The sequence below is a fragment of the Chanodichthys erythropterus genome, chromosome 20 (assembly GCF_024489055.1).
Source record: "Chanodichthys erythropterus isolate Z2021 chromosome 20, ASM2448905v1, whole genome shotgun sequence".
Classification (NCBI taxonomy): Eukaryota; Metazoa; Chordata; class Actinopteri; order Cypriniformes; family Xenocyprididae; genus Chanodichthys; species Chanodichthys erythropterus.
Window position 1 is genome coordinate 27,285,909 of NC_090240.1, and position 26,204 is coordinate 27,312,112.

The window sequence follows — 26,204 nt, forward strand, 5'->3', positions numbered from 1 at the left end:
CAATGTATTCAATAAGCACAATAAATAACAACTCCATAATCCTTATTGTTTATGGAAACACAAGGACTCTTCCTATAGTGCCAAACTGAGCAATCGATGAAGAAGGGCCTTGGTTAGAGTCATGACCAAGAAGCTGATGGTCACTCTAGTTGAGCTACATAATCATATGGAGATGGGAGAAACTTACAGAAGGACAAACATCACTGCAACACTCTATTTATCTGGGCCTTATGGCAGAGTGGCCAGACTCAAGCCTCTCCTCAGTGAAGACACATGAAAACACACTTGGAATTTGCCAAAAAACAACAACAAAGGACTCTCTCAGATTGTGAGAAACAAGATTCTCTAGTTTTATGAACCTCAGCTCTAAGCATCATGTATGGAGGAAACCAGGCACTGCTCCTCACCTGCACAAAACCATCCCAAGAAAAAAGTGTGGTGGTAGCAGCATCATGCTGTGGGGGTGTTCTTCATCGGCAGGGACTGGGAGACAGTCAGAATAGAAGGAAAGCTCAATGCGGCAAAATATAGAGTTAATGAAGCCTTAATGAAAACCTTGTCCAGAGGATTCTGAACCTCGGACAGGGCAGAAGGTTTACCTTCCAACAGGACAATGACCTTAAGCACACAGCTAATGGACAACTCTGTGAATGTCCTTGAGTGGCCCAGCCAGAGCCTGTGCTTGAACCCAATCAAACATCTCTGGAAGAAACATGAAAATGTCTGTCCACCAAATGTTGGTCCCCATCCAACCTGACAGGGCTTGAGAAGATTTGAGCAGAGGAATGGCAGAAAATCAGCAAATGCAGATGTGGAAAGGTTTAAAGGTGCTTCAACTAAGTAGTTCATACTTAAGCAATGTATTTCAGCTTTTCCATTTTAATAAATTTGCAAAATTGTCACAAATCTGTGTTTTGCTTTGTCATTATGGTGTGTTGGTGTGTTGTATGTATGCACCGATACCGATACTGGTATCATGCTTATATAATTTTGTTCTGTAATTGTAAGGTAATTCATGCTTCTTCTTTTTTTTATTATATTTTTAAATGTTTAAATATATACAATATATTAACAATTATATGTAATAACAACTAACTATAAATATGCATATGATTCCAAATTACTATTTATAGACAACTACAACTTTGAACAAAGCTACACTTTTTTTAATACTAATCAATTACTGAAATTATTAAAAAATAATTTATTGGCATTTCATTTGGGAGACTATTTTAAGGGATTACTTCAATAAAAATAAATTATTGGTGATCACACTATGGAACACTAAAGTCCTAAAATGTCCACTGCATTTTTTTTTTTTTTTTTTTTTTTTTGGGTTAGTACCCCCATACTAACTAGCTGAAACCAAACTGCCCACCAACCAAACACATGCTCCATTCATTTCCACCTCAGCCAAACCGTGCTCGTGCTCTGAATGTACACATCAGTGTAAGCGCCTGCGGGTCACGTGACGTGACGCGCGGCCAACATGGCGACGCAGTGCTGAGATACTAGCAGCAGCGTCCAACTGGCCACGACTGAACCAGCGACAACATCGGCCCACTCCTGGCACCCTCACGCCCCTGCCAAACCGCAGGGATCGGGCCAGCGATGACGGCCTGACGGACTACTTTAACACGTCGACCGAGAGATGAAAGAACAGGAAGCGCTGGAAATCCATCGACGGCATACGCAGACAGAAAGCCTGAGCACCAAGAGCATGTTTCTGTCTCGAGCGCTGGAGAAAATCCTCGCGGATAAGGAGGTGAAGCGGAGCCAGCACAACCAGCTGCGCAAGGCTTGTCAAGTGGCATTAGGTGAGCTTCTCTTTCTTTATCGCCCCTCAGGCCTCAAACATGTCTTTGAGACCCGCCACTGCCCCCTAATATCCCAAATTAACCTTAAAGTCTGCTTAGCGAGCTAACGTCATTCCGGCACGCGTCAGTGTCTGTTGTTTAATTTTTCCCTAAGCTGACATTGTCATCCGTCCTATCGGCTATATAATGCTACATTATGATGAATGAGATGTTGGCAACAAGGTAAATGACATGTCTTGGTGTTCAGCACCTCTTGTTTATCCGGAACTGTTGTTAGCATGTGTTAGCTAGAATCAGCTGCTATCCAACAAGCTACATATATTATTGCTTAGCTGTTATGGCGACTTGACAGATTGGCGAGTTATTGATTAAAGGTCACTCACTGATTTACACAATTGATCTGTGTTGAAACAGTTAACCCTAAATTTAAAAAAAATTGTCACTTACTCATCCTCAAAGAGTTGTCAATACATGTGTGACTATCTTTTTCAGGCATAGTGTTCAGTACTGCCAGCATCATTTTTGCCATACAGTGACAATGAATGGCAGTCCCTGCCCATTTTATGCGTTTTTACTGTTAATGTTAATAAAGGAATATGTTATCCAAAACCATATCCCCCATTGTCCTTACAAACCTGTATGACTTTGTCATTTGTGGAACATTAAAGAAGGTTTTAAGAATGTTGGTAAGCAGTTTTGGTCACCATTGGCCAGAAACAAAGAAAACAACATTTCTCACAATATTTTCTTTTATGTTTTATGACATAATGGTGTGAAATGTCTCTTTAATTTGTAGTATAAAAATTCCCGCTATTGCTTAATAACTTCTGGAAAATCCATCCCTCTTTTTATAAGCAAGCTGGAAATGCAGGTTAGACTCATTTGACTCGTCCCGTCTGCACTGTATTACTTATTTACTAAGTTAATGAGCACATGTTGAGAAGGGAGGATCTGGTTTCTTCGTGAGCTTTTCCAAACTCTAACCTTTGTTCTGGAGTGTCAATCTCAAACTGCTTCATTTGAACAAAATCCATGTTATTGTAAACTTGTGTCTTTTGGTATATTTGAGGTTTTGTTCCAATCAAGAGCTGTAGTGTAATGTGGCTGTTAATGTAATGCTGCTTCACCGTGAGTTTGTTTGAATGTTCTCCGCAGCACTTCATTCAAACAGACACTCCCTCATTACCCTGTCATGACTGAGTGAGGTTGATTACCATACAGACCTATTTACACAGTCCGCCGGCCACCCGGATTCACTGCTAGGCAATGGCTTATATAGACTGTGACTGTTCAGTTTGTGTTTTTTTTTTTGTGCTGCATCAATACATGTGACACGTTTAAGTACTACAGGTAGTCAGATACAGGTTTTTAGAAACATACATAGTTCTTAAAGTGTTCATCTTATGAAATGTGTTGTTGCTTAAGCTCAGTTTCCTGTGCCTTTTTGTGAGCAGATGGCTGTCTGATAATGAATAATGATCCATTTGTTGATTGTTCCTGAATATCAGAGGCAAGAAAAACTGTACTAATGTGTCACTTTATGCAACTTGCTCATCCCAATAATCTTTTTTTATTTTTATTTTAAAGGAATAGGTCTCTCAGAAATTAAAATTGTCATAATTTATTCACTCTCGTGTTTTTGTTCCATATGAAAAACGGGTAGAAATTTTAAAGAATGGTTTGTGGTTTTCCAGAACATAGAAAGTGATACAAAAGCTTTGTGTGAGAGACTTGAGATCATTTTCCCCTTCAGTGAGCTGTTAACCACTCTGACTGGATCATTGAATCTATGAGTTGAACTCGAGAACTAGATATGTCTGATTTATGAATGAATCATTTAGACTTTAAATGATTCATTGAAAAGACACTATACAAAAGAACCATTTATCCACAAATTGGTATAAGGATGGTTTGGGATAGATGACTAGCCATTTAACAACCAACTAGCTGATTAGTGACGTTGACAAGTGAGTTTAAGATTTGTGGTGGTGGTGCATTTAAACGGATCTTCAAAGAGAGGTTTGAGCTCTTCATTCCATTTAAGCACGGATGCTACGTCCGCTACAAATTCAAAACCGTCACTGTCAGATTTAAAATTGCCTGCTGTGAACAGATGAGATGGTATTTTTCCATTGTTATTCATATTCCGCAGGTGTATTTGTGCAGTGATTAAAATATAGTATTTATCTGGAGTCCTGTGTGTCTGTCAAAATGCATAAATAGTCCCAGGAATCAATGGCTTTCACACACAGGCACACATAAAATATTTTACTTTTATGAGGTACAAGTCATCTGGATACATTTACGATACTTTTATGGTCCTTTTGTGTCCTTTTTGAAGATTGAAAGTTTCAGTCCATTGTTATGTTACATTCATTGTTATTGTGTAAAAATAGTTTTGTCAATTTCCACATAAATGAAAAAAAAAGTGAAGTTGAGTAAATTATAACTGAGTGTTAATTTCTGAATGAATTATTGGTTTAATTTAATTTTGTTTTACTTTGGGCAGCTGATGAAATGGGAAATATATGCACTTTGCCTGCAAAACGGTCTTATTGCTTCAATGAAAATTATAGTTGATAAGCACAAGATTGTCCTGGCTGATTTCTGTATCTTGCTGAGTAGGCAGTGTTTTATATTAGGAATAGCTTGTATATTTTTTGCTCTGGCAGTAATAGGGCACATATTCCTGGTGTTGTGCTGTAGATGTTATTTCTACCCCATCATCCACTTTGTCCTTCTGAACACATATCTGAATACCTAAAAAAAAAAAAAAACTAGGGCCAAGCAATAATAATAAAAAATAAAACCATCTCGAGATTAAAGTTGTTAAATTTCCAGAAAAAAATCGTAAAATTTCGAGAAAAAAGTCGAGATAAAATGTTGAAAATAAACTCGTTAAATTATGAGAAAAAACTCGTTAAATTTAAAAAAAAGTCAAGATAAAATGTTGAGAATAAAGTCATTAAATTACGAGAAAAAACTTGTTAAATTACGAGAATAAATTCGTTAAATTATGAGAAAAATGTTGTTCAATTTCGAGAAAAAAGTCGAGATAAAATGTTGAGAATAAAATCATTAAATTATGAGAAAAAACTCGTTAAATTACGAGAACAAATTTGTTAAATTACGACTTTTTTCTCGTAATTTAATGACTTTATTCTCAACATTTTATCTCAACTTTTTTTCTCGAAATTGAACAACTTTAATCTTGAGATGGTTTTATTTTTTTATTATTGCTTGGCCCTAATCCTCTTCCGTACAAGACGTGTGATATTTAGTGTAATATTCGTGTAAATGTAAACTTTCTGAATTAACACTCTCTTCTCTTCCTTCTTTATGTTAGTTTGCTTTGAAGGAAGGGTCACAAATGGTCTTGAGTTGATATGTTAATTTGTCTATATTTTTTTGCCTTTTTTTAGATGAAATTAAGCATGAGCTGGAAAAGCAGAAGTAAGTTTACATCTCATTTACCAACATGCACCATCCATCCAAACGTCTCCTGTCATTTACATTGATTAAGAGAACACTTATTGTGTTTTTTTTTTTTTAAAAGGCTCTTTGAAGCATAATGCATCATCTTTATTGTGAACCATTATGGTTATGTAATAATGTCAGATACTCATGTCATGCTACAAATAAAGCCCCTGTAACACTAAAGGGCTACTGACAGGAAGATGTTCTAAATGTTTGTTATTCTTTAACTAGTGAATATAAAGTGTGTTTCCGTGCTGCATAGTTATTTCCGTTGACTGATTTGTGCTGTGAATCCTGTATGTTCCAGGGATGGCACTGTTGTTCCTCCAAGAGCTAACTACATTGAGGCTGACAAGTATGTCCTGCCTTTCGAGCTGGCATGTCAGTCCAAGTCCCCACGTATTGTCAGTACGTCTCTCGACTGCCTACAGGTATGCAGAGTTCTCGTCCACGTCCTCAACTCATTAATACATTTAAAACACTTATTTTTCAGTTTGTAGTTTTTAATTCTTGTAAATAATAGTTTTTGCCATGTGTGGCAAATCTGTTTGTGTGGTTTTAAAGGTACCCTCAAATGAAAAATTGAATTTATCTTGGCATAGTTGAATAACAATAGTTCAGTACATGGAAATGACATACAGTGAGTCTCAAATTCCATTGTTTCCTCCTCCTTATATAAATCTCATTTGTTTAAACGACCTCCGAAGAACTGGCGAATCTCAACATAACACCGACTGTTACGTAACAGTCAGGGTGTACGCCCCCAATATTTGCATATGCCAGCCCATGTTCCCAGCATAATGAAAGGCATTAGACAAGGGCAGCCAGTAACGTCTGGATCTGTGCACAGCCGAATCATCAGACTAAGTAAGCAAGCAAGAACAATAGCGAAAAATGGCAGATGGAGCAATAATAACTGACATGATTCATGATATCATGATATTTTTAGTGATATTTGTAAATTGTCTTTCTAAATGTTTCGTTAGCATGTTGCTAATATACTGTTAAATGTGGTTAAAGTTACCATCGTTTATTACTGTATTCACAGAGACAAGAGCCGTCGCTATTTACATTATTAAACACTTGCAGTCTATATAATTCATTAACACAACTTCATTCTTTATAAATCTCTCCAACAGTGTAGCATTAGCCGTTAGCCACGGAGCACATCCTCAAACTCATTCAGAATCAAATGTAAACAATATAACAGTATACAATAGACTCACATAATCCGACGCATGCATGCCGCATGCATGACGAACACTTTGTAAAGATCCATTTGAGGGTTATATTAGCTGTGTAAACTTTGTTTATGCTGTTTAAGGCAAGCGCAAGCTCCGTGGGTGTGAAGCATGAGATTTAAAGGGGCCGCACAGCATAAATCGGCTCATATTTAATGATGCCCCAAAATAGGCAGTTAAAAAAATTAATAAAAAAAAATCTATGGGGTATTTTGAGCTGAAACTTCACAGACACATTCAGGGGACACCTTAGACTTATATTACATCTTGTAAAAAAACGTTCGATGGCACCTTTAAACGCACTGTATGAAATTTTGTGTATAAATTATACCTCCATTCCATTCATCACAGAAACTCATTGCATATGGGCACATCACGGGAAATGCCCCTGACAGCGGAGCTCCAGGAAAACGGCTGATTGACCGGCTGCTGGAGACCATCTGTAACTGCTTTCAGGGACCCCAGACTGACGAGGGGGTACAGCTACAGATCATTAAGGTGAGACAACTTTCCATCGTTGACTCTCCAAATCTCCAGTTTGTTTTTCCAGAAAGGCACTTCTTGATATTGAAATCCATATTTGATGGCTGATGTGTATGGCAAATACATACACAACTGTTTTGAAGTTTGTGGTCAATGAGATTATATTATATTATAACGTTACAAAAATAAATGCTGTTCTTTCAAAGAATCCTAAAAAATTACATGACGTTTTCAGTAAAAATAACCTTTGATAATAAATGTTTCTTGAACACCAGATCAGAATTACAATGATTTCTGAAGGATCATGTGGCACTAAAGATTGGAGTAATGACTACTAAAAATTCAGCTTTGTAAGCACAGGAATAAATTACATTTTAAAATGTATTCAAATAATAATTAAAAAAAAAATTGTAACAACATTCCACAATACTACTGATTTTACTGTATTTTTTTGATCAAATAAATGCAGCATAAGAGACCCCGAAACGGTAATGTATACTACTAAATATTAAATATAGATATTTAATGAATACTTCTTATAATATTTTCTCTAAATTTACTTTAGAAATCACTTTGCATTGTTTGTAGCTGTTTAAATCTAATCTATTTTGGAAGAAAAATTGCTACATTGAATCAATTTATAGTTTCATCATTCGTAATACATCTCTGTTTGACCTTGCAGTAATTTCAACTGCAGTGGAGTTCATGCCAAAGTAATCAAAGCTGCTTCTGCATTCAGCACTTATGTCAACACACTTGAGTCACACAAAACACTTTAGTTAACAGCCAGCTAAATGATCATTTATGCTGCGAACACTGTCATCACCTTATAGCATTTGCAACATAAACTGAGCAGTGAAGTACAAAGTCTTTTCTTTTATCCAAGCCTAACTCTTATCATTGTAGATAAGCATGCTGTGTGACAAATCTACAAGTATTCTGTTCTCTATAAATGGAGAGAAAAGGCAGCATACAGTACATGGGGATTAGTGGTTTGCATAAGGGGTTTGGGCAGCCTCTTAAATAAAACAGCACCAGGGTCGTTCAACAACATTAGCTTGCAGTAAGATTTACTTTTACCACTGAGATGTGTACATACATAATCACATTAGAGCGCCTACCGTTAAAGATCTCACTTTCATCAGTGTCATCATTATTTACCTGCATAATCCTTTAAGCCATGAACTTGACATTGTGCCAGAATCACATTTGTCTTATAAGTGGGGCTGAAAATGTTTTCTTTTTTAATTTTAATACAATTTACTTTACTTAAAGCCTTCATGTATAATGCATTATAAAGCTATTCATAATGCAAATATGTAATGCATTATATAAATATATAATGCAATATATAATGAATCTTTTTTATAAATAATTGCAACCAAAATTAAGATGAATTATAGTATTTGATTCCTTGTTACATTTGAAATTGGTTGTTGTTTTAATGCATTATACTTTCTAAAGGTGTAACATTATTGTAATGTATTATAAATGTGGTTTCAATTATACATGAGACCATACAATACATTATATGTTGCTTTACAAGGTAAAATTAATGGAGTAAAAATACTTTCATAATGCATTTTTTATATAATATATATATATATATATATTAAACAATTTGAGTGAAGAAGTGTAACATGAATTGAGAATGTATTAGCCTTTTGTTTGTCTCTCTTTTGCTGAGACAGCAGTCCTCGAGCTGCAAAAACTCCACAAGTTTTGAAATCCAAATGGTAATCGAAGAGCATTTTGAGCTTCAGTGGAAGAGCAGCTGACCGTCTATACAAAGAATTCACATGATCAATGTCACAGTGTGCAGAATCTGAAATAAATCTTTTTAAGCAGCTTTAAGCAGATTTTCATGTCGTCTGAGATTTTTGAACCCCACTGTACCTGAAAAAATGGGCTTGATTTTGGATCTGTGATTTCATGATTCAGATCATTGTGTTTCTCTACAGGCTCTGCTGACTGCAGTGACATCGCCACACATAGAGATCCATGAGGGAACGATTCTCCTTACAGTGCGCACCTGCTACAACATCTACCTTGCTAGTCGCAACCTAATCAACCAGACTACAGCCAAGGCCACTCTAACACAGATGCTCAATGTCATCTTCACCCGTATGGAGAACCAGGCGGTTAGTATAAAGCATCTCAGGCTGCTGCACTTTGCAGACTCAGAACTTTTTTTTTTTCTTTTCACAATGTGTGGTATCACACCTTAGTGCAGGACTTCCAGTCCTGGAGGGCCACTGTCCTGCTCAGTTTAACTCCATCTCTGATCAAACACAGCTGCCTGTAATTTTCAAGCAATCCTGAAGACTGTGGTTAGATTTATTAGCTGTGTTTGATTAGGGATGAAGCTAAACTCTGCAGGACAGTGGCCCTCCAGAACTGGAAGTACTCACCCATGCCCTAGTAGAACTATGGGTGCAATTATGGATTGAGAAAATTACACTAAATTTAGGAAACTAGGTTTGACTTTCTGACAACTGTCTTGTAGGCTCTGGAAGCTCAGGAAGCGGAGAAGGATAGACAACGTCTGCAGCTCCGCAATCCTTCCCCGGTGTCCAGTAACCCGTCACCTGTGACGCAAAACCCTTCTCCAACTCCTGGTCGGGGGTCCGGATCTCCATGGCTTGGACGAGCCCTCTTAGAACAGAACGGACCACCATCCCCCTCTCTCAGCCCGCCTGGGATCCCATCCACTCCTTCCACCCCCCAAGACTCATCCTCCATCAATGGCCAGCAAGAGGAGTCAAAGTCAGAGGAGGAGTTTACCACTAATCAACAGAGCACAAAGGAAATTGAACACGCAGGTATGGGGAATTACTGGGGTCCGGATATGAGATATGTCTCCAAAAGGGCCAGGTAGAATGGCAGTATAAAGTGGCGACAGTATAAAGCGTCTATTGTTAGAGATTTTGCTATATTGCGGTATGTAAATGTAAATGTATACGCATTGCACGGAACTACTTAAAGTTACTGACACTTTGGAGTGGTAAAAAGTCTTGCGTGAATGACAAAATGAGTGAGGCTTTCATTACTGGCAAATAGAAAAAAATATATTTGTTAAAGGTGCTAAAGAGGATGTTTTGTTTTATACATTTTTGCAATATTACTTGAAACTGTCTTTACTAACTGATAAAAGACTTTATTAGGTGCACTGAAAGGAACAACATTAATATAAATCATCTGTGCACGAGGTAGGGCCTTAAAAACATCAGCCAATCGTTTACATGATCATCGCATAAACGATTGGCCCTCTGGCTTGTCAATCACTGCCATGACGTTCCTTGTGCGAGACGTGCGTGGCTGTGCGCTCCAGTAACTTTCCACACTCCACAGGCGCCGCATGCAATGTTTTTGTCAGGAGACAGGAGTAACAACTGCAGATTATGAGTTACCTGCAGTGAGTCCGACATAATGAATCCACGAACAAGACACAGTGAATGCTGGTGGTAAACACTCGTGTTCCAATACTCGTGCACAAGTTTTGTGAGGCGTTCTCTCAAAATGAGCTGTGAAGGAGGGGAGTTGTTCTTACGCATGCGCTCATTTAAAAAACTCACTAACAGTCTTTGGTTTCTCAGTCGACAAAAAGATCCTCTTTAGCACCTTTAACAAAAGTTAAATGAAACAAAAATAACTATTTTGATAGATATAATGTCATAGCGCCCACTCTATTTCTAAATTATGTGGTTCTGGCAGTTTCCTGTTATGTTTTAGAAAGTTGTTTTAATGTGCTTCATTTGGGTAGTAGAAACTATTCAATTTGACTATTCTTAAAGACAAAGAGATTAAGGAGTCAGACCAAACAACTGCCGATCCATCAGACGGAGAGGAGGCCCATCCGCAGCCTGAAACAGAAGCAAGCCCTGAGGTTCTGGAAGAGACTGAGCCGGACAGTGGATTGGGAGATAGCTCTGTGGAAGGAGGTGCGTCACACTGGAAATAGGATACTGGACCTTTATGTGGACCTTTGACTTAGTAGTCACTCCTGCTTCTGTTTCTACTACAGGATTAGATCAACATTCTGACTCCGAAACCAAAGTGCCGCCTCCTGTTGTCCGAGTAGACATGCAGCAGATGAACGGAATGGTGGACGACCGTGGCTCGGAGTCCTCGACAGACATTCTGGTGTGTTTCTTGGGTTACAGTTTTTTGATGTAGGACAGGGATTCCCAGTTCCGGTCCTCGCGTCTCCCCACTCTGCGCATTTTGTATGTCTCTTATCCATGTGACCGTAAGTGCACTGCAAAGTGGACTTAAAAAGGGTATTTCGCCATCTTAAGAATCCCATTAATAGTTTTATTCAGCAATTAAATTACACATTAAACGCAACACATTAAATGTATCAAAAGTGACAGTAAATGCATTTATAATGTTACAAAACATTTTCATTTCAAATAAGTGTTGTTGTTTTGAATTTTCTTTTTAAAAAATCCTGAAAAAATGTAGCATAGTTTCCACAAAAATACTAAGCAGCACAACTGTTTATAATAAATATTATACATTATTCATGAAGGCACATAACTGGAATATAGGCTTTTTAATAGTGGTCTGACTGGTGTCTTTTTTTTTTTTTTTTTTGTCTGAGCAGGATGCAGAAACCATTCAGGGCAGTCAGACAGCTGCCCGCTTCTCACACATCCTACAGAAAGACGCCTTCCTCGTGTTCCGCTCCCTCTGCAAGCTGTCAATGAAGCCCCTGGCTGATGGACCACCTGACCCAAAGTAAGAACCTGGAGAGGAAATGTATTTAACATTAGAAACATTAGAATATAAATCAATCAAGAAAGTATTTTTCAGCTTATTTTATGTGAAAGACTTTATAAACTGACAATCAGACCTGTAAATGATGAATAGTGTCAGTAGTGTGATCATAAAACTGAAGGAATTCTCTGGTTCCTCAATGGATACTCCATCAAGAATGAATAAAATTTACCTTATTTTGAAAGGTATTCAGTTTTATGCGAACAGATCTTAAACTTTCGGATGACTGCTGTAATTTTTCTATCCTCTCTTTCAGGTCCCATGAGTTGCGCTCTAAGGTGGTTTCCCTGCAGCTGTTGCTCTCAGTGCTGCAGGGTGCTGGACCTGTGTTTCGAACCCATGAGATGTTTGTGAACGCCATCAAACAGTACCTGTGTGTGGCGCTCTCTAAAAACGGTGTCTCCTCTGTGCCTGAAGTATTTGAATTGTCTCTTGCCATCTTCCTTACCCTGCTCTCCCACTTCAAAGTGCACCTTAAGATGCAGATCGAGGTAAAAAATGATCAAATGTTCAGATACACTACCAGGCTGTTTGGATACACTTGACATTTTTTTTTTTTCTCAAGATATTCAAAACGTTTTGATCTAAAAGCTTGTGCTTAAATGCATGAAATTAGCTTTTCAGACAAATATATAAATTTGATTTAAACAAAAAAATAGAACTAGAAACTGAATTTTTTTTTAACTTTTTGCTCAGGTGTTCTTCAGGGAGATCTTTCTAACAATCCTGGAGACGTCATCCAGCTCCTTTGAGCATAAGTGGATGGTCATTCAGACTCTAACACGGATATGTGCAGGTTGGCACACCTCAGTGTACACTTGCAGACACGTACACAGAAACATCTCACAGATTATTAGCTCAAATGTAAAATCCAATGGTGAATCAGTCTGCTGTTCTTCTCACAGATGCACAATGTGTGGTGGACATTTATGTGAACTATGACTGTGATCTCAACGCTGCCAACATTTTTGAGCGGCTGGTAAATGACCTGTCTAAAATCGCCCAGGGAAGGAGTGGACAGGAGCTTGGCATGACTCCATTACAGGTAGCTTTCATTGTGTTTGAACTACAACATTAGTACTTTACATGGCATGCTATTCTTTTTAAATGTATACAATATAGCATATGTCATATGATTGAGATTTCATATAGCGCATGCTTTAGTCTGAAACAACTTAAATGAGTTAAAATATCAAACTATATTTAGAAAGTGATTAATCATAAGGAGCCAAGAATATTAGTAGTGCCAGACAGCTACATTTCAAATATAATTTCAGAATATTGCAAACATATCCAGTAAAACAGTGTGTAATGCTGTGTGTAATAATTCAGAGATGATGGGTTAATGATTTATTTGCAGGAGCTGAGTTTGAGAAAGAAAGGGCTGGAGTGTCTGGTGTCCATTTTGAAGTGCATGGTGGAATGGAGTAGAGACATGTACGTCAACCCCAACCTGCAGGCCAACCTTGGTAAGATGATATTTGGGTTTGTTTTAATCGCCTGTATTATCTTTTACAACATAATTTTGTAAGTCTAATAGACCGTGTTGTGCTATAGGTCAGGAACGTCCAGCAGAGGGCGACAGTTCGCATCTCCCTGAGCATCTTTCCTCTCGCAGAGATAGCGCGAGCTCTTTGGACTCCACCGTGTCCTCTGGAGTTCAGCAGTCTCAGCCAGATCACCCTGAGCAGTATGAGGTCATCAAGCAGCAGAAAGAGATCATTGAGCATGGCATTGAGCTGTGAGTTGTCAGCTTTTATCAGCTCTTTTTTTTTTCCTATTTCATCTTTCTTTATTTTAACTATTTCTGTGTTCCTTAAAGGTTCAACAAGAAACCAAAAAGGGGATTGCAATACCTGCAGGAGCAAGGCATGCTGGGAACCTCACCAGAAGACATCGCACAGTTCCTGCAACAAGAGGAGCGATTGGACACGGTAAGCTCATGCTCGTTGTCATGCGTGGATAAATTAGTGAACCAAGACATTTTGTGCTCCAGCTACTTAGGCTCTGCTGTGTCATGTGATCAGACTCAGGTTGGTGAGTTCCTGGGAGAGAATGTGAAGTTTAATAAGGAGGTGATGTACTGCTACGTGGACCGGTTGGACTTCTGTGGAAAAGACTTTGTGTCGGCACTCCGTGCCTTCTTGGAAGGTTTCAGACTTCCAGGTGAAGCCCAGAAGATTGATAGGCTCATGGAGAAGTTTGCCGCCCGCTACCTGGAGTGCAATCAGGGGTGAGTTTTGTAGTTTGAGGCGGAGTGTTACATTTTTGAGGCTTGCTTTGGGGGTTGTGTAGTCAATGTGCTGACCTGTCTGTTGCTCTGTAGGCAGACTCTATTTGCCAGTGCAGACACAGCTTACGTTCTGGCCTACTCCATCATCATGTTAACCACCGACCTGCACAGTCCACAGGTAAGACTACTTATTTTTACTCAATTTCTCCCTTTTCTCTTATTGATTTGCTTTCTACCTTGATAACCAACCAGCAACTGCATAGCAACATGCTAGGGCGTTGTAACTGCATAGCATGTGTATACCAACGTTGCAAAAAAAAAAAAGTATGTTTGTTTGATTTCCAAGAAAATGGCAAAAGGGGTTTTCACCCTGAATATTTCTAGGAACTCAGTTCTAGGATCTAGCCACTAGGATAGTTCCCAGATAGTTTCCATGAAGTAAATATGTTTACACAGCATTTTAAAAATGCTGGCTGCTGGTGTTTGACATGCGTTTTACCAGTCAACGTACACTACTTGCATCACTGGTAGTTCTTATAGTGCTGGTTTAGACCCTACTCTGAAGTAGGAGCTAATTTAGTTCCCCCAAAAGGAGTTCCCAGAGTTAAAATCATTCCTGCGGTGCAAACACAGCAAAATCTGGGTACTTCCGCCAATACGTCTAGGAACTATGAAAACGTTCCTCTGGTGTGATCTTTTTTTGTTTTATTTTTTTCCTCTTTTCAGGTAAAGAACAAGATGACGAAGGAGCAGTACATAAAAATGAACCGCGGCATTAATGACAGTAAGGACCTGCCCGAGGAGTATCTCTCCTCCATCTATGATGAAATTGCAGGCAAGAAGATTGCCATGAAGGAGAGCAAAGAATACTCCATCACTCCCAAATCCAGCAAACAGAGTAAGAGTTATATAGATAATATTAATCTTTAATGTCCAATTTCCTTTGTTGGGATTAAATAAAAACCGTGTTGAATGCTGACAGAGCCGTTTGTTTTCCTGTTAGATGTAGCCAGTGAGAAGCAGAGAAGGCTGCTGTATAACATGGAGATGGAGCAGATGGCCAAAACGGCGAAAGCTCTGATGGAGGCTGTAAGTCACGCTCAGGCTCCCTTCTTCAGTGCCACTCACCTAGAGCACGTCCGGCCCATGTTTAAGGTAACAACATCCATCTACAGTTTTTCACAATTTTAGCAGTTTCATTTCATTGAGCATTGGAACACAAGATCATTTATAGGTCAAAAGGATCATGAACAGGTTAGGGAAGTGACATATACTGATAGTGTTCCAGGAAGTGGTTGTACACATCAGTCTAGAAAGGTCGAAAGGAAGCTAAGCTTTGAAATGAAAGTATGTTTTCCGTAAGTTAATTTCTCGATACTTGTATGCTTATGTAAAACAGCTGGCCTGGACTCCCCTGCTGGCGGCGTTCAGTGTAGGACTCCAGGATTGTGACGATCAGGATGTGGCATCTCTTTGTCTGGAGGGAATTCGCTGTGCTATCAGGATCGCCTGCATCTTCAACATGCAGGTTTGTGTTTTTACTCTTTTCATGTGACTGATCTTATTCAAGCCTCTTTTATTTAGTTCCTTCTGCCAAGTCTTATTTTCTTTTCTGTTTCACTCTCTTTGCAGTTGGAGAGAGATGCCTACATCCAGGCCTTGGCCCGGTTTACGCTGCTCACAGCCAGTTCAAGTATCACAGAGATGAAACAGAAGAACATTGACACCATTAAGACACTTATCATGGTCGCCCACACCGATGGAAACTACTTGGGCAACTCCTGGCATGAGGTGGGCATCAGAGCATGTGAGCATGCAGCCAAGTGTCAGCGATTTTTATATATACATACACATACAGTCATGGTCAGAATTAATGGCACCCTTGGTACATGTTATCAAAGAAAGCTGTGAAAATAAATCTGCATTGTTTATCCTTTTGATCTTTCATTTAAAAAAAAAAAATCACAATCTTTTGGCTGGATTTTGCTGTCGCAGACAGATTCCCAAATTCTTAAAACCCCTGGACCGCCACAAAAAAAGGTGCTCGTTGCACTTGCTGTTGCTCGTCAAATATGAGCATGTACGTGACATGATCTGAGCCTGTCTCGAGTAGTCACAGACACTGCGTTATTTTCAAACCTGTTTGATATTATCACCACATGATCTTGTAGTGTGAGTGATGAATCATCATGGTAAACTGCTCTAATGATATCATGTACCTTAATGTACATGAATGCTTGGTGATAGTTGGATCATAATCTAACTGAAATATATTGATATATATTAAATATATGTTTATATATATTTATATATATTATATATATAATATATATGAAATGTAAATAAGTGGTCTTTGCTCTATACCAAAGACTATAGAATAACACAAGACATGTCACTCATATTGTTTTGAATGGGAGAAAGTGTAACACGCAAAATGGCGGAATAAGCCCTGCCTTCTAAATAAGAGCCAGTCGGTGACTGGTAAAGTCATTGCGTCACTTCAGCGGCTGTTAGAATCACTGGTTTCTATAGAAACAGTCAGACGCGAGCCTCCAAAGAGACTCGCATTTAGGTCTGCGCATGCACATTAGCTTAATCGAACCTGGAAATATGTGGATTTTTTTTTTGTCATGGTTCGAGCGTTAAGAAACTAAATTTATGAGCCGGTTGTTGTCAGATTTCATTGGTGATTTCAAATATGAAATTTAATCGTAAGGTTGGCGAACAGTTTTGGAAAATTTGATGTTTCCCCATTCAAAGAGATAGGAACTGCATGATGCCCAGGATGCCCGAGAGGTGTTTCAAAGATGGCCGCCGAGTGAAATGACTTGTCTTAAAGGGACTTTGTCTATACGTAACATCATCCATAATCATCCATCACAATGAGTAAAACAAAAGAATATAGTTCTGATTTGCAGCAAGAGCTTCACAAAATGGAAAGTGGCTGCAAGAAAAAAACTAAATCATTAAAAATTCCCAATTCCACCATCAGGACAATAATTAAGAAGTTCTAATCAACAGGAAATGTTACGAATCAGCATGGAAGATGATGTGTGTCTATATTGTCTTAATGCATGGCAAGGAGGATAGTTTGAGTGGCCAAAGACAGAAAATAGTTGAATCTTGGGGTCAGTAAGCATCAAAAATATGAAATGGCGCCTACATCTCCACAAGTTGTTTTTGAGGGTTTCAAGAAATATCCTTTTTTTCTGCTGGAGATCCTGGACTTCATGATGCATGATCTGATACATGGCATCATGGATTCTGTCAAATACCAACAGATAAAAAAAAATAATCAACTTGTCAGCCTCTGCCAGAAATCTTCTAATGGGCCGTGGTTGGATCTTCCATCAGGGCAATCATCCAAACAAATATCAAAATCAACACAAAAATGTGGCACTGAGCACAAAATGAAGGTTCTGCCATGGCCGTCCCAGTCCCCTGACCTGAACCTTATAGAAGACTGAAGTGTGTATCAACATGGACTTGGGAATTTGAAGAATCCAGAGAGATTCTGTATGGAGGAATGGTGTCTGATTTTGTTTAGAAGGTCATCTTAGGAGAAGACTCGGAGCTGTTAGCAAAAGGAGGTTGAAAAAAGTATTGAATAAAAGTGTGCCATTAATTGTGGCCAGTGTGTATTGGAGAAAAACTTTTATTTCATAATGAGTTTTTCCCCCATTTTCAAATTTTACTATATACCATTTACTATATACAGCTATGGAAAAAATTAAGAGACCACTTAACATTGATTTCTGACCTTGGAGTGGTCTCTTAATTTTTTCCATAGCTATATATAATTGTTTTTATTTGAATAATTCATACATATAGTTTACTTGGGTTGCCAATATTTGACCCACAAAAATCTATTTTTATTGTTAGAAATTCCACTTGCTCCAAAACCAATGAATTGATAAAGTTTCTTTGTAGATTATATATTTTTGTAGACTCTATATCTGCCTTCTCTGTTTCCCTGTGTAGATTCTGCGGTGTATCAGTCAGCTGGAGTTGGCTCAGTTGATTGGAACAGGGGTGAAGACGCGTTATATATCCGGTGTGGTCCGGGACCAGGGAGGCAGCATAAAGGGCTTCCCATCAGGGGGAGAGGAATTCATGCCCCTCGGTTTAGGTAAGCCATTGTTTGACTGCAGTTAATAGCTCATGAATGGGGCCCAAGTGTTCAGTCTGTTTATTGTTTGTTTATAGGTGTGTGTGTGGATCGTGTGGACAGTGTTGCTTATGTAGCAAAACAATATTATTGGTCTCCTGCAGGTACTTTGGTTGGAGGTCCAGACAAGCGTCAGATGGCTCATATCCAGGAGTCAGTGGGGGAGACCAGCTCTCAGAGTGTTGTGGTGGCTGTGGACAGGTGCATTGAATTCACGGGACAAAACAAACATACAATGTTGTTCCTACTGTTTATACTCCACTGTCTGACCTTCCATCTCTCTGTTTTGTGTGCCAGAATCTTCACTGGATCCACCAGGCTTGATGGAAATGCAATTGGTAGGGTTTCTTTGTTTTGTTTTTTGTTTTAATGTAACATTTGCATTTAATTTTTAAGGGGGAAATATAAATGTATACATTACCGTTCAAAAGTTTAATAAGGGTCGGTAAGAATTCATAAGTCCCTTATGCTCAACAAAACTACATTTATTTGACAATCAGATTTATAAACCAGTAAATGTACAATGAAAATGCTTAAATTTCAGTCAGAAACAGTGATGAATTGAACATTCCCTAATGCTGCAAATGAGAGAGAGGAATGCTAGGGGTGTGATTTTATAGAGCGTTTCAGTTTGTAGTTGTAAAACATTTTAAAAAATTAGCATGGGTTCCCTCAGGAATGATTAAATAGTTTTAGCATAGTGGTTTTGGATTTATAAGTTGAAAAAGGTCTTTGGTTAACATATGAAGACAACATGATTTATGTACACTCAAACCATAAATATGAATTAGGAAGCAGTTGTATTGTTAAATAAAGACTTACAACTACCACAAGGATGCAAGTTTACATGCTTGGCAAATCAAACAATTGTTGTAATATACATACGCAATACAGTGTGACATAAGTTGTCACGCAACCGTTATTCACTGGAAAAACCTAGCTTGTTACTGAAAAAGCAACACCATGAAAACACTTTGAAAGCAGTTGAGCTCCTGTCACGCTACAGAGGAGTGTAGCTAAGTTATTAGTATCACAATATATAGTAACCTGCACGCCAACACTGTTTGAGAACATATCTGTGTGGGTTGATTATTACTTATAAACCTGAGTAAGTGGGTTCTGAGTTTTGGTTGACATTACAAAGAAATTAGCTGGAATGACTGCATTCCTAACATATCTTTAGCTCCATGAACGTTTGGAAAATCAGTTTTTAAGCTTAAGTGGGCGTCCACGCTGTGACCCTGTTCGCCATAGCTTGGATTTGTTCTTAGTCTGACATTCATTCATTTGGTTACATCATAAGGAAGTGACTTACAAGGGTTGGTGGTTGTTCTGCCTGAATTGCTTTTAAAGTGGTTATGAATTGCAATCAACTTCCCTATTGTGAGATTATTTAAGTGAATCTTCTTCTCAAACAAGAAAAAAAATGTAGCGAGAAATCTGGAATTTATTAGGTTGATGGATCATTGACGTTTCCTGATTGCAAATTTAATTTACCTGCTTCCAGGACTCTGAATTCAGAAGTAAATATAAACTTCCCTCATCTGTGTAATATGACCACGCAAAGTTCCATGACGAAGCTTCTCTTTCATAGAAGACAGCAGGCCTTTTTAACTCAGAAATGATGTAAGAATTTGCAAAGATAGCTCAGGAAATGTTGGTAACAACAAGAGCTATATTAAAATATAACTCTTGTTGTTATGCTACATGTCTTGGTTGTAGGTGTATGAATGGCTGAAAATGATCTGTTTCAGACTGTTTGGGTGGACACTTTATTTAGTTACTATATTATGTAGCCTAACCATAAGGTGAATGCCAGACAAAATGGCCCTCTGGACAGACTCACTCTTCCAACCCACGTTAATTCCCTTTTTCACTTTCTGCACACAGACACTCTTCTAAACTATCAAACTTGTAATGTGTTCTGCTAGTAGACAGTGAACATGTAGATAATGTATTTGAATTTTTTAATGTATTTGAAATTTCACTGAGATTTGTGTTAATTCAAACTCTGCTCCATGTCCAGTTGACTTTGTGCGTTGGCTATGTGCGGTGTCCATGGACGAGCTGGCCTCCGCGCACCAGCCGCGCATGTTCAGTCTGCAGAAGATAGTGGAAATCTCCTACTACAACATGAACCGCATCCGTTTGCAGTGGTCACGCATTTGGCAGGTCATCGGAGATCACTTCAACAAGGTCTGTCGCCTTTATCTAAAGGTGCGGTCACATTTACCATTGCGCTGTCAATGTTCGTGGGCAAAATCCCTATTTCAATAGGAATCCATGCAATCAGGAATTTGACTTGAGAGTGAAAAATTTCACCACGCAGGTTTTGCAACGATTTCAGTGTGTTGTCACAGATTCACCGCATTAACACACAGAAAGCAGCTTGGTTTGAAATTGACTTCTGTGTGAGCTGTGCATAATACATTGCTACACCATTGACAATAGACAATGGATCTTTTTTGGCAGCAAAATTTTGCCAAAATGTCGCTAATGTGACCGCACCTTAAAGCTGCCAGTGAATTTCTAGGTTTGATAAATCATTAAAACAGCTGTCTTATTGCATTTTATTTCTGGTTTGATAGGTGGGTTGTAATCCTAATGAAGATGTGGCCATCTTTGCAGTGGACTCCCTGAGACAACTTTCAATGAAGTTTCTAGAGAAAGGAGAACTGGCCAATTTCCGCTTCCAAAAGGACTTTTTAAGGCCATTTGAACACATCATGAAGAAGAACAGGTGAGGAGAAAGGAGTTAGAAATGTTAAAGAATGAGGAAACCTGTATGAGTTTCTTTCTTCTGTTGAAAACAAGAAGATATTCTGAAGAATGTTGGTAACCAGACAGTTTACGGTAGCCATTGACTTCCATAGTATTTTTTTCCCCCTTCTATGGAAGTCAATGGGTGCCATCAACTGTCTGGTTACTTAAAGGTGCCATAGAATTGAAAATTGTATTTACCGTGGCATAGTTGAATAACAAGAGTTCAGTACATGGAAATGACATACCGTGAGCCTCAAGCACCATTGTTTCCTCCTTCATATGTAAATCTCATGCGTGAAAAACACCACAGAAAAAAGGGCGAGTCCCAACATAACACCAACTGTGACGGAAAAGTTGGATCAATATTATTTACACCGCCAAAATTTGCATATACCAGCCCGTGTTCAAGGCAAGCCAGTATTAACGTCGTGGAGTTGCACAGCCGAATCATCAGAAGTTCTGCAGGCATTGTGAAACAAACAAGCAAGCAAGGGCAATAGCGAAAATGGCAGATGGATCGATAATAACTGTTCATGGAAAAAAATAAGCACATTTTTAATCCCACCCCAAAACAGGCAGTTAAAACATGGTATACTAAAAAATCTATGGGGTATTTTGAGCTGAAACTTCACAGACACATTCTAGGGACACCTTAGACTTAGATTACATGTTGTAAAATGGACATTCTATGGTACCTTTAAATAAATCGCAACCTTTGCAATTTGACAATTGCTTTAGGCCAAATCTTGATTTCTGTTTTATTTAGATTAATTTTGCAGCCCTAACATTGGCTGCCATCAAATGTGGTGCCATCAAAATTCTGTTTGTTAGAGAGACTCGACCGGTCTGAGTCTGACACAGCAGCATCAACTAAATCAATGGCATGAGTTTGGGGCGAAACTAACTATTTGTCTGACCATTATAAAGATGGACGAAGTGTTCAGAAAACCTATATTTCTTCTACACTAATTTCCTCATTCTTTCTAAAGGTCGCCCACTATCCGGGACATGGTGATACGTTGTGTTGCCCAGATGGTGAACTCCCAGGCTACTAATATTCGCTCTGGCTGGAAGAACATCTTCTCTGTGTTCCATCAAGCAGCATCAGATCACGATGAGAACATTGTGGACCTTGCGTTTCAGACCACAGGACACATTGTTAGTAAGTACCAGAAATTGCATTTTTTTGTAGTTAATTATACATTAACTTGCAACTTAAATATTTAAAAAAAAAAAACAACAAAAAAATCATTCTCATGTCTACTCTTTGTTTCCTCACAGTGACAACATTTCAGCAGCATTTTGCGGCGGCCATTGACTCTTTCCAGGATGCGGTGAAGTGTTTGTCGGAGTTTGTGTGTAATGCTGCATTTCCTGACACCAGTATGGAAGCCATTCGGCTCATCCGCCACTGCGCTAAATACGTGTCTGACAGGCCGCAGGTGAGTGCTGTCACCTCAATCTTTGTTACCCATGACATCTGAGCTTCAAAGATTGCATTTTAGTCATTCTTTCCCTTTCCAGGCACTGAGGGAATACACTAGTGACGATATGAACGTGGCCCCTGGTGACCGTGTTTGGGTGCGAGGCTGGTTCCCCATCCTGTTTGAGCTTTCCTGCATCATCAACCGCTGCAAACTAGACGTCAGGACCAGGTGGGTCCCCATCATCAACCTTGCTACTCTCTTCATTTATAAAAAAAAAAAAAAACTTTTTGGAGCTTATTTAGAGGGTGTGTTTGGGTGTTTCAGGGGTCTGACTGTCATGTTTGAGATCATGAAGAGTTACGGACACACTTTTGAGAAGCACTGGTGGCATGACCTCTTTCGGATCATCTTTCGAATATTCGACAACATGAAGCTCCCTGAGCAGCAAACTGAAGTGAGTGTGTATCACAACTTTAATACGACCAACATTGCGCTGCTAATAGTTCACATGATATAGTTCAACTGTATCAAAGTCCCTTTAAGACTAGTCATTTCACTCGGCGGCCATCTTTGAAACGCCTCTCGGGCTGCTATTTTAATCATGCAAGTGCAGCGCCTGTCTCTTTGACTGGGGAAGCATCAAATTCTCCAAAGCTGTTCACTAATCTTACAACTAAATTTGAAATCTGACAACAGTTGTCTCATAAATATGGTTTCTTATATTAAAATAGCATTAAAAAGGCTTATTTTTCAGGCTGGACCAACCAATGCACATGTGCAGTCCTAAGCGTGCGTCTCAGAACACTGATTTTTTTTTAATCTATATATCAAACGGAGCTTCTATTGACAGCTGCAGTGACGCGATGACTTTATCAATCAGTGATTGGTTCTTTTATTTAGAAGGCGGGACTTATTCCGCCGTATTGCGCGTTGCACTTTCTCCCATTCATGCTAATATGCGTGCACCGTCTTTCTATATACAAGTCTTTGACTGTATTCAAAATGCTTTAGCTTTTCCCATAAATAGATACTTTTTTCCCATAGCAGTATAACAGGACAAAATGTTACATCATTGTTTTTGTCATATTATTTTGTGTATGCAGCCTTGCAACTGAGGCAGCTGAAGTAATAATCAAACATACTTCACTAGCATGTCTGCTAGAGTAGTAGCTTTAGAGTCTGTTGGTTCAGTAAATTCATTATAATGAACTGATTAAAAAAAAAGGTTTACTGATTCATTTGAATCATCACTCATTTGTGTTCAGAAGTCCCTGTGCAGCAATTTTATTTCTTTATTTTTGTGCCAAAAGGATGTTTGCAGTTTGGTTCTATAAATGCAGATTTTTAATTTGATTTGTTTTGCGTATTTATCTTAAGTATTAATTTTTTGCTTTCTTTTGATTTTCTGTCTTTTTTTTTCTTTCATAGAAAACTGAGTGGATGACGACAACATGTAACCACGCCCTCTACGCTATCTGTGACGTGTTCACACAATTTTACGAGCCTCTCAGCGAGGTGCTGTTGGCGGATATTTTTGCACAGCTGCAGTGGTGTGTAAAACAAGGTGGGGATTTTGCTAATCTGTTGGGCTAATCATAAGGGAGAGTTTGTGAATTTTAAGACCTGCCCTTCTACTTGCTGTACATCATTCCAGATGGACATTTCAAATGTGACACTTACACATGTCACATTTGGAATAACATATTGGCTCAGTGGGTGGTAGTGTTTTAAATCATCAGGGTGTGGTGATTCAGGGAAAGTGTTAGTGTGTTACACTCAGAACTCCACCTCTGTTCTTAGATAATGAGCAGCTGGCGCGGTCAGGCACAAACTGTCTCGAGAACCTGGTGATCCTTAACGGGGAGAAGTTCAGTCCGGAGGTGTGGGACGTCACCTGCGCCTGCATGCTGGATATCTTCCAGACCACCAGCCCTCATGCGTATGACACTCTTGCACACCACCATCTGTTTCAGTGACACTTAACGGCCTTCCATCTGCATGTGTTTTGATTAGAGTTGTCAATCGATTAAAAAAAATCTAATTCTCAAAAAACAATTATATGGTATGCTAATTATTGAGTCTACATAAATGCAAATCACACTACATAATTGTTAGTATTTTTCTAGGGGTTTCCACTTTTTTTTTGGTCGTTAAGATGTGCCAACATATTTTAAACTCTTGACAAGTGTTGACATGACCATTGATATTGAAATCAGAGCATTGTTGAACAGACTCAAGCTCTTGTAGCTTTGCTTATGAAATTCTCTCTCAGTTTTGGTTTTGACTTTGCTCTTAACAGCTTGCTGACATGGCGACCAGCTGGACAGGAAGAGGAGGTGGGAGAAGGGAAACACATGGTGAGATCACAAACACATAAATAAATAAATATTGTGAATACACACAAAGATAATAAGCCATAATCAAGCACCTCTAAGCCCTTATTCTGTTATACATTGTTGTCCTACCCTTCTGCTAACACTGTCACACCCACCAGACTTTGCTTGCTATTTATAGTAGACATTTGCATATTAGGCTCTGGTTTCATATGTATCTGTGTTTGTCGCTGTATTTTTTAGGATGTTGAGGTGGATTCTCTGTCGCAGAGCAGCTATGAGAGGACTCTGTCAGAGAGAGGCCATAGTCAAATGTCCACCGCCAGTGATGAAACCTGGAAAGGAAGGTCCCACACCAGTACGTACAGCTGCAGTGCCTCTCTCTCTTTTATGGTGATTCTTGTGAAAATGATTGATTCACACACTAACATTTTTTTTTTTTTTTTATTCTGCAAGGATGTATTAAATTGATCAAAATGACAGAAAATAAATTTGTTACAAAAGTTTTCTATTTCAAAAACATGCTGTTCATTTAAAATGAACTTATAGGGTTAGTTCACCCAAAAATGAAAATTCTATAATTTATTACTCCCCCTCATGCCGTTCCACACCCGTAAGACCTTCGTTCATCTTCGGAACACAAATTAAGAGATTTTAGTTGAAATCCGATGGCTTCGTGAGGCCTCCATAGCCAGCAATGACATTTCCTCTCTCAAGATCCATAAAGGTACTAAAAACATATTTAAATCAGTTCATGTGAGTACAGTGGTTCAATATTAATATTATAAAGCGACAAGAATATTTTTGGAGTGCCAAAAAAACCCCAAAATAACGACTTATTTAGTGATGACTGATTTCAAAACACTGCTTCAGGAAGATTCGGAGCACAAATGAATCAGTGTATCGAATCATGATTCAGATCGTGTGTCAAACTGCCAACGGCTGAAATCACGTGACTTTGGCACTCCGAACAGCAGATTCGATACACTGATTAATTTATGATCCGAAGCTTCCTGAAGCAGTGTTTTGAAATCGGCCATCACTAAATAAGTCCTTATTTTGTTTTTTTTTGGCGCACCAAAAATATTCTCCTTGCTTTATAATATTAATATAGAACCACTGTACTCGCATGAACTGATTTAACTATGTTTTTAGTACCTTTATGGATCTTGAGAGAGGAAGTGTCATTACTCACTATGGACGCCTCACTGAGCCATTGGATTTCAACTAAAATATCTTAATTTGTGTTCCGAAGATTAACGAAGGTTTTATGGGTGTGGAACGGCATGAGGGTGAGTAATAAATGACATTATTTTCATTTTTGGGTGAACTAACCCTATAAGTTCATTTTAAATGTTTTTAATATTTCACTACATTAGTATTTTTACTTTATTTTTGATCAAATAAATGCAGACTTCTTTCAAAAACTTTTTTTTTTTTTTAACTACCGACCCAAAATGTTTGAACTCTAAAATAAAATAAA

General features: G+C 38.5%; 1 protein-coding gene across 3 annotated transcripts in view; it reads left to right on the forward strand.

Annotated features, from left to right (window-relative positions):
* The first annotated feature begins 1,460 nt into the window (after positions 1-1,460).
* Positions 1,461-26,204, forward strand: part of arfgef2 (ADP-ribosylation factor guanine nucleotide-exchange factor 2 (brefeldin A-inhibited)) — a 30,370-nt gene continuing 5,626 nt past the window's right edge. The window contains exons 1-34 of one of the 3 annotated variants that reach the window (XR_010892799.1): positions 1,461-1,817; positions 5,240-5,270; positions 5,602-5,725; positions 6,887-7,033; positions 8,980-9,159; positions 9,525-9,840; positions 10,813-10,959; positions 11,043-11,161; positions 11,625-11,758; positions 12,054-12,288; positions 12,494-12,593; positions 12,703-12,842; positions 13,158-13,266; positions 13,355-13,538; positions 13,620-13,731; positions 13,825-14,030; positions 14,124-14,208; positions 14,757-14,928; positions 15,034-15,185; positions 15,430-15,558; positions 15,663-15,821; positions 18,012-18,159; positions 18,303-18,399; positions 18,496-18,536; positions 20,225-20,394; positions 20,787-20,938; positions 21,951-22,123; positions 22,243-22,403; positions 22,486-22,616; positions 22,713-22,842; positions 23,817-23,952; positions 24,189-24,327; positions 24,688-24,745; positions 24,965-25,114. Coding sequence is in view for 1 of the 3 variants with exons in the window: in XM_067370383.1 (XP_067226484.1) it covers positions 1,652-1,817; positions 5,240-5,270; positions 5,602-5,725; positions 6,887-7,033; positions 8,980-9,159; positions 9,525-9,840; positions 10,813-10,959; positions 11,043-11,161; positions 11,625-11,758; positions 12,054-12,288; positions 12,494-12,593; positions 12,703-12,842; positions 13,158-13,266; positions 13,355-13,538; positions 13,620-13,731; positions 13,825-14,030; positions 14,124-14,208; positions 14,757-14,928; positions 15,034-15,185; positions 15,430-15,558; positions 15,663-15,821; positions 18,012-18,159; positions 18,303-18,399; positions 18,496-18,536; positions 20,225-20,394; positions 20,787-20,938; positions 21,951-22,123; positions 22,243-22,403; positions 22,486-22,616; positions 22,713-22,842; positions 23,817-23,952; positions 24,189-24,327; positions 24,688-24,745; positions 24,965-25,079 (4,798 nt within the window). In the remaining 2 variants the exon portion in view is untranslated. Of the gene's footprint in view, positions 1,818-5,239; positions 5,271-5,601; positions 5,726-6,886; positions 7,034-8,979; positions 9,160-9,524; positions 9,841-10,812; positions 10,960-11,042; positions 11,162-11,624; positions 11,759-12,053; positions 12,289-12,493; positions 12,594-12,702; positions 12,843-13,157; positions 13,267-13,354; positions 13,539-13,619; positions 13,732-13,824; positions 14,031-14,123; positions 14,209-14,756; positions 14,929-15,033; positions 15,186-15,429; positions 15,559-15,662; positions 15,822-18,011; positions 18,160-18,302; positions 18,400-18,495; positions 18,537-20,224; positions 20,395-20,786; positions 20,939-21,950; positions 22,124-22,242; positions 22,404-22,485; positions 22,617-22,712; positions 22,843-23,816; positions 23,953-24,188; positions 24,328-24,687; positions 24,746-24,964; positions 25,115-26,204 lie in introns of those variants that run through there. The other 2 variants (XM_067370383.1, XR_010892800.1) reach the window with 2 other exon arrangements.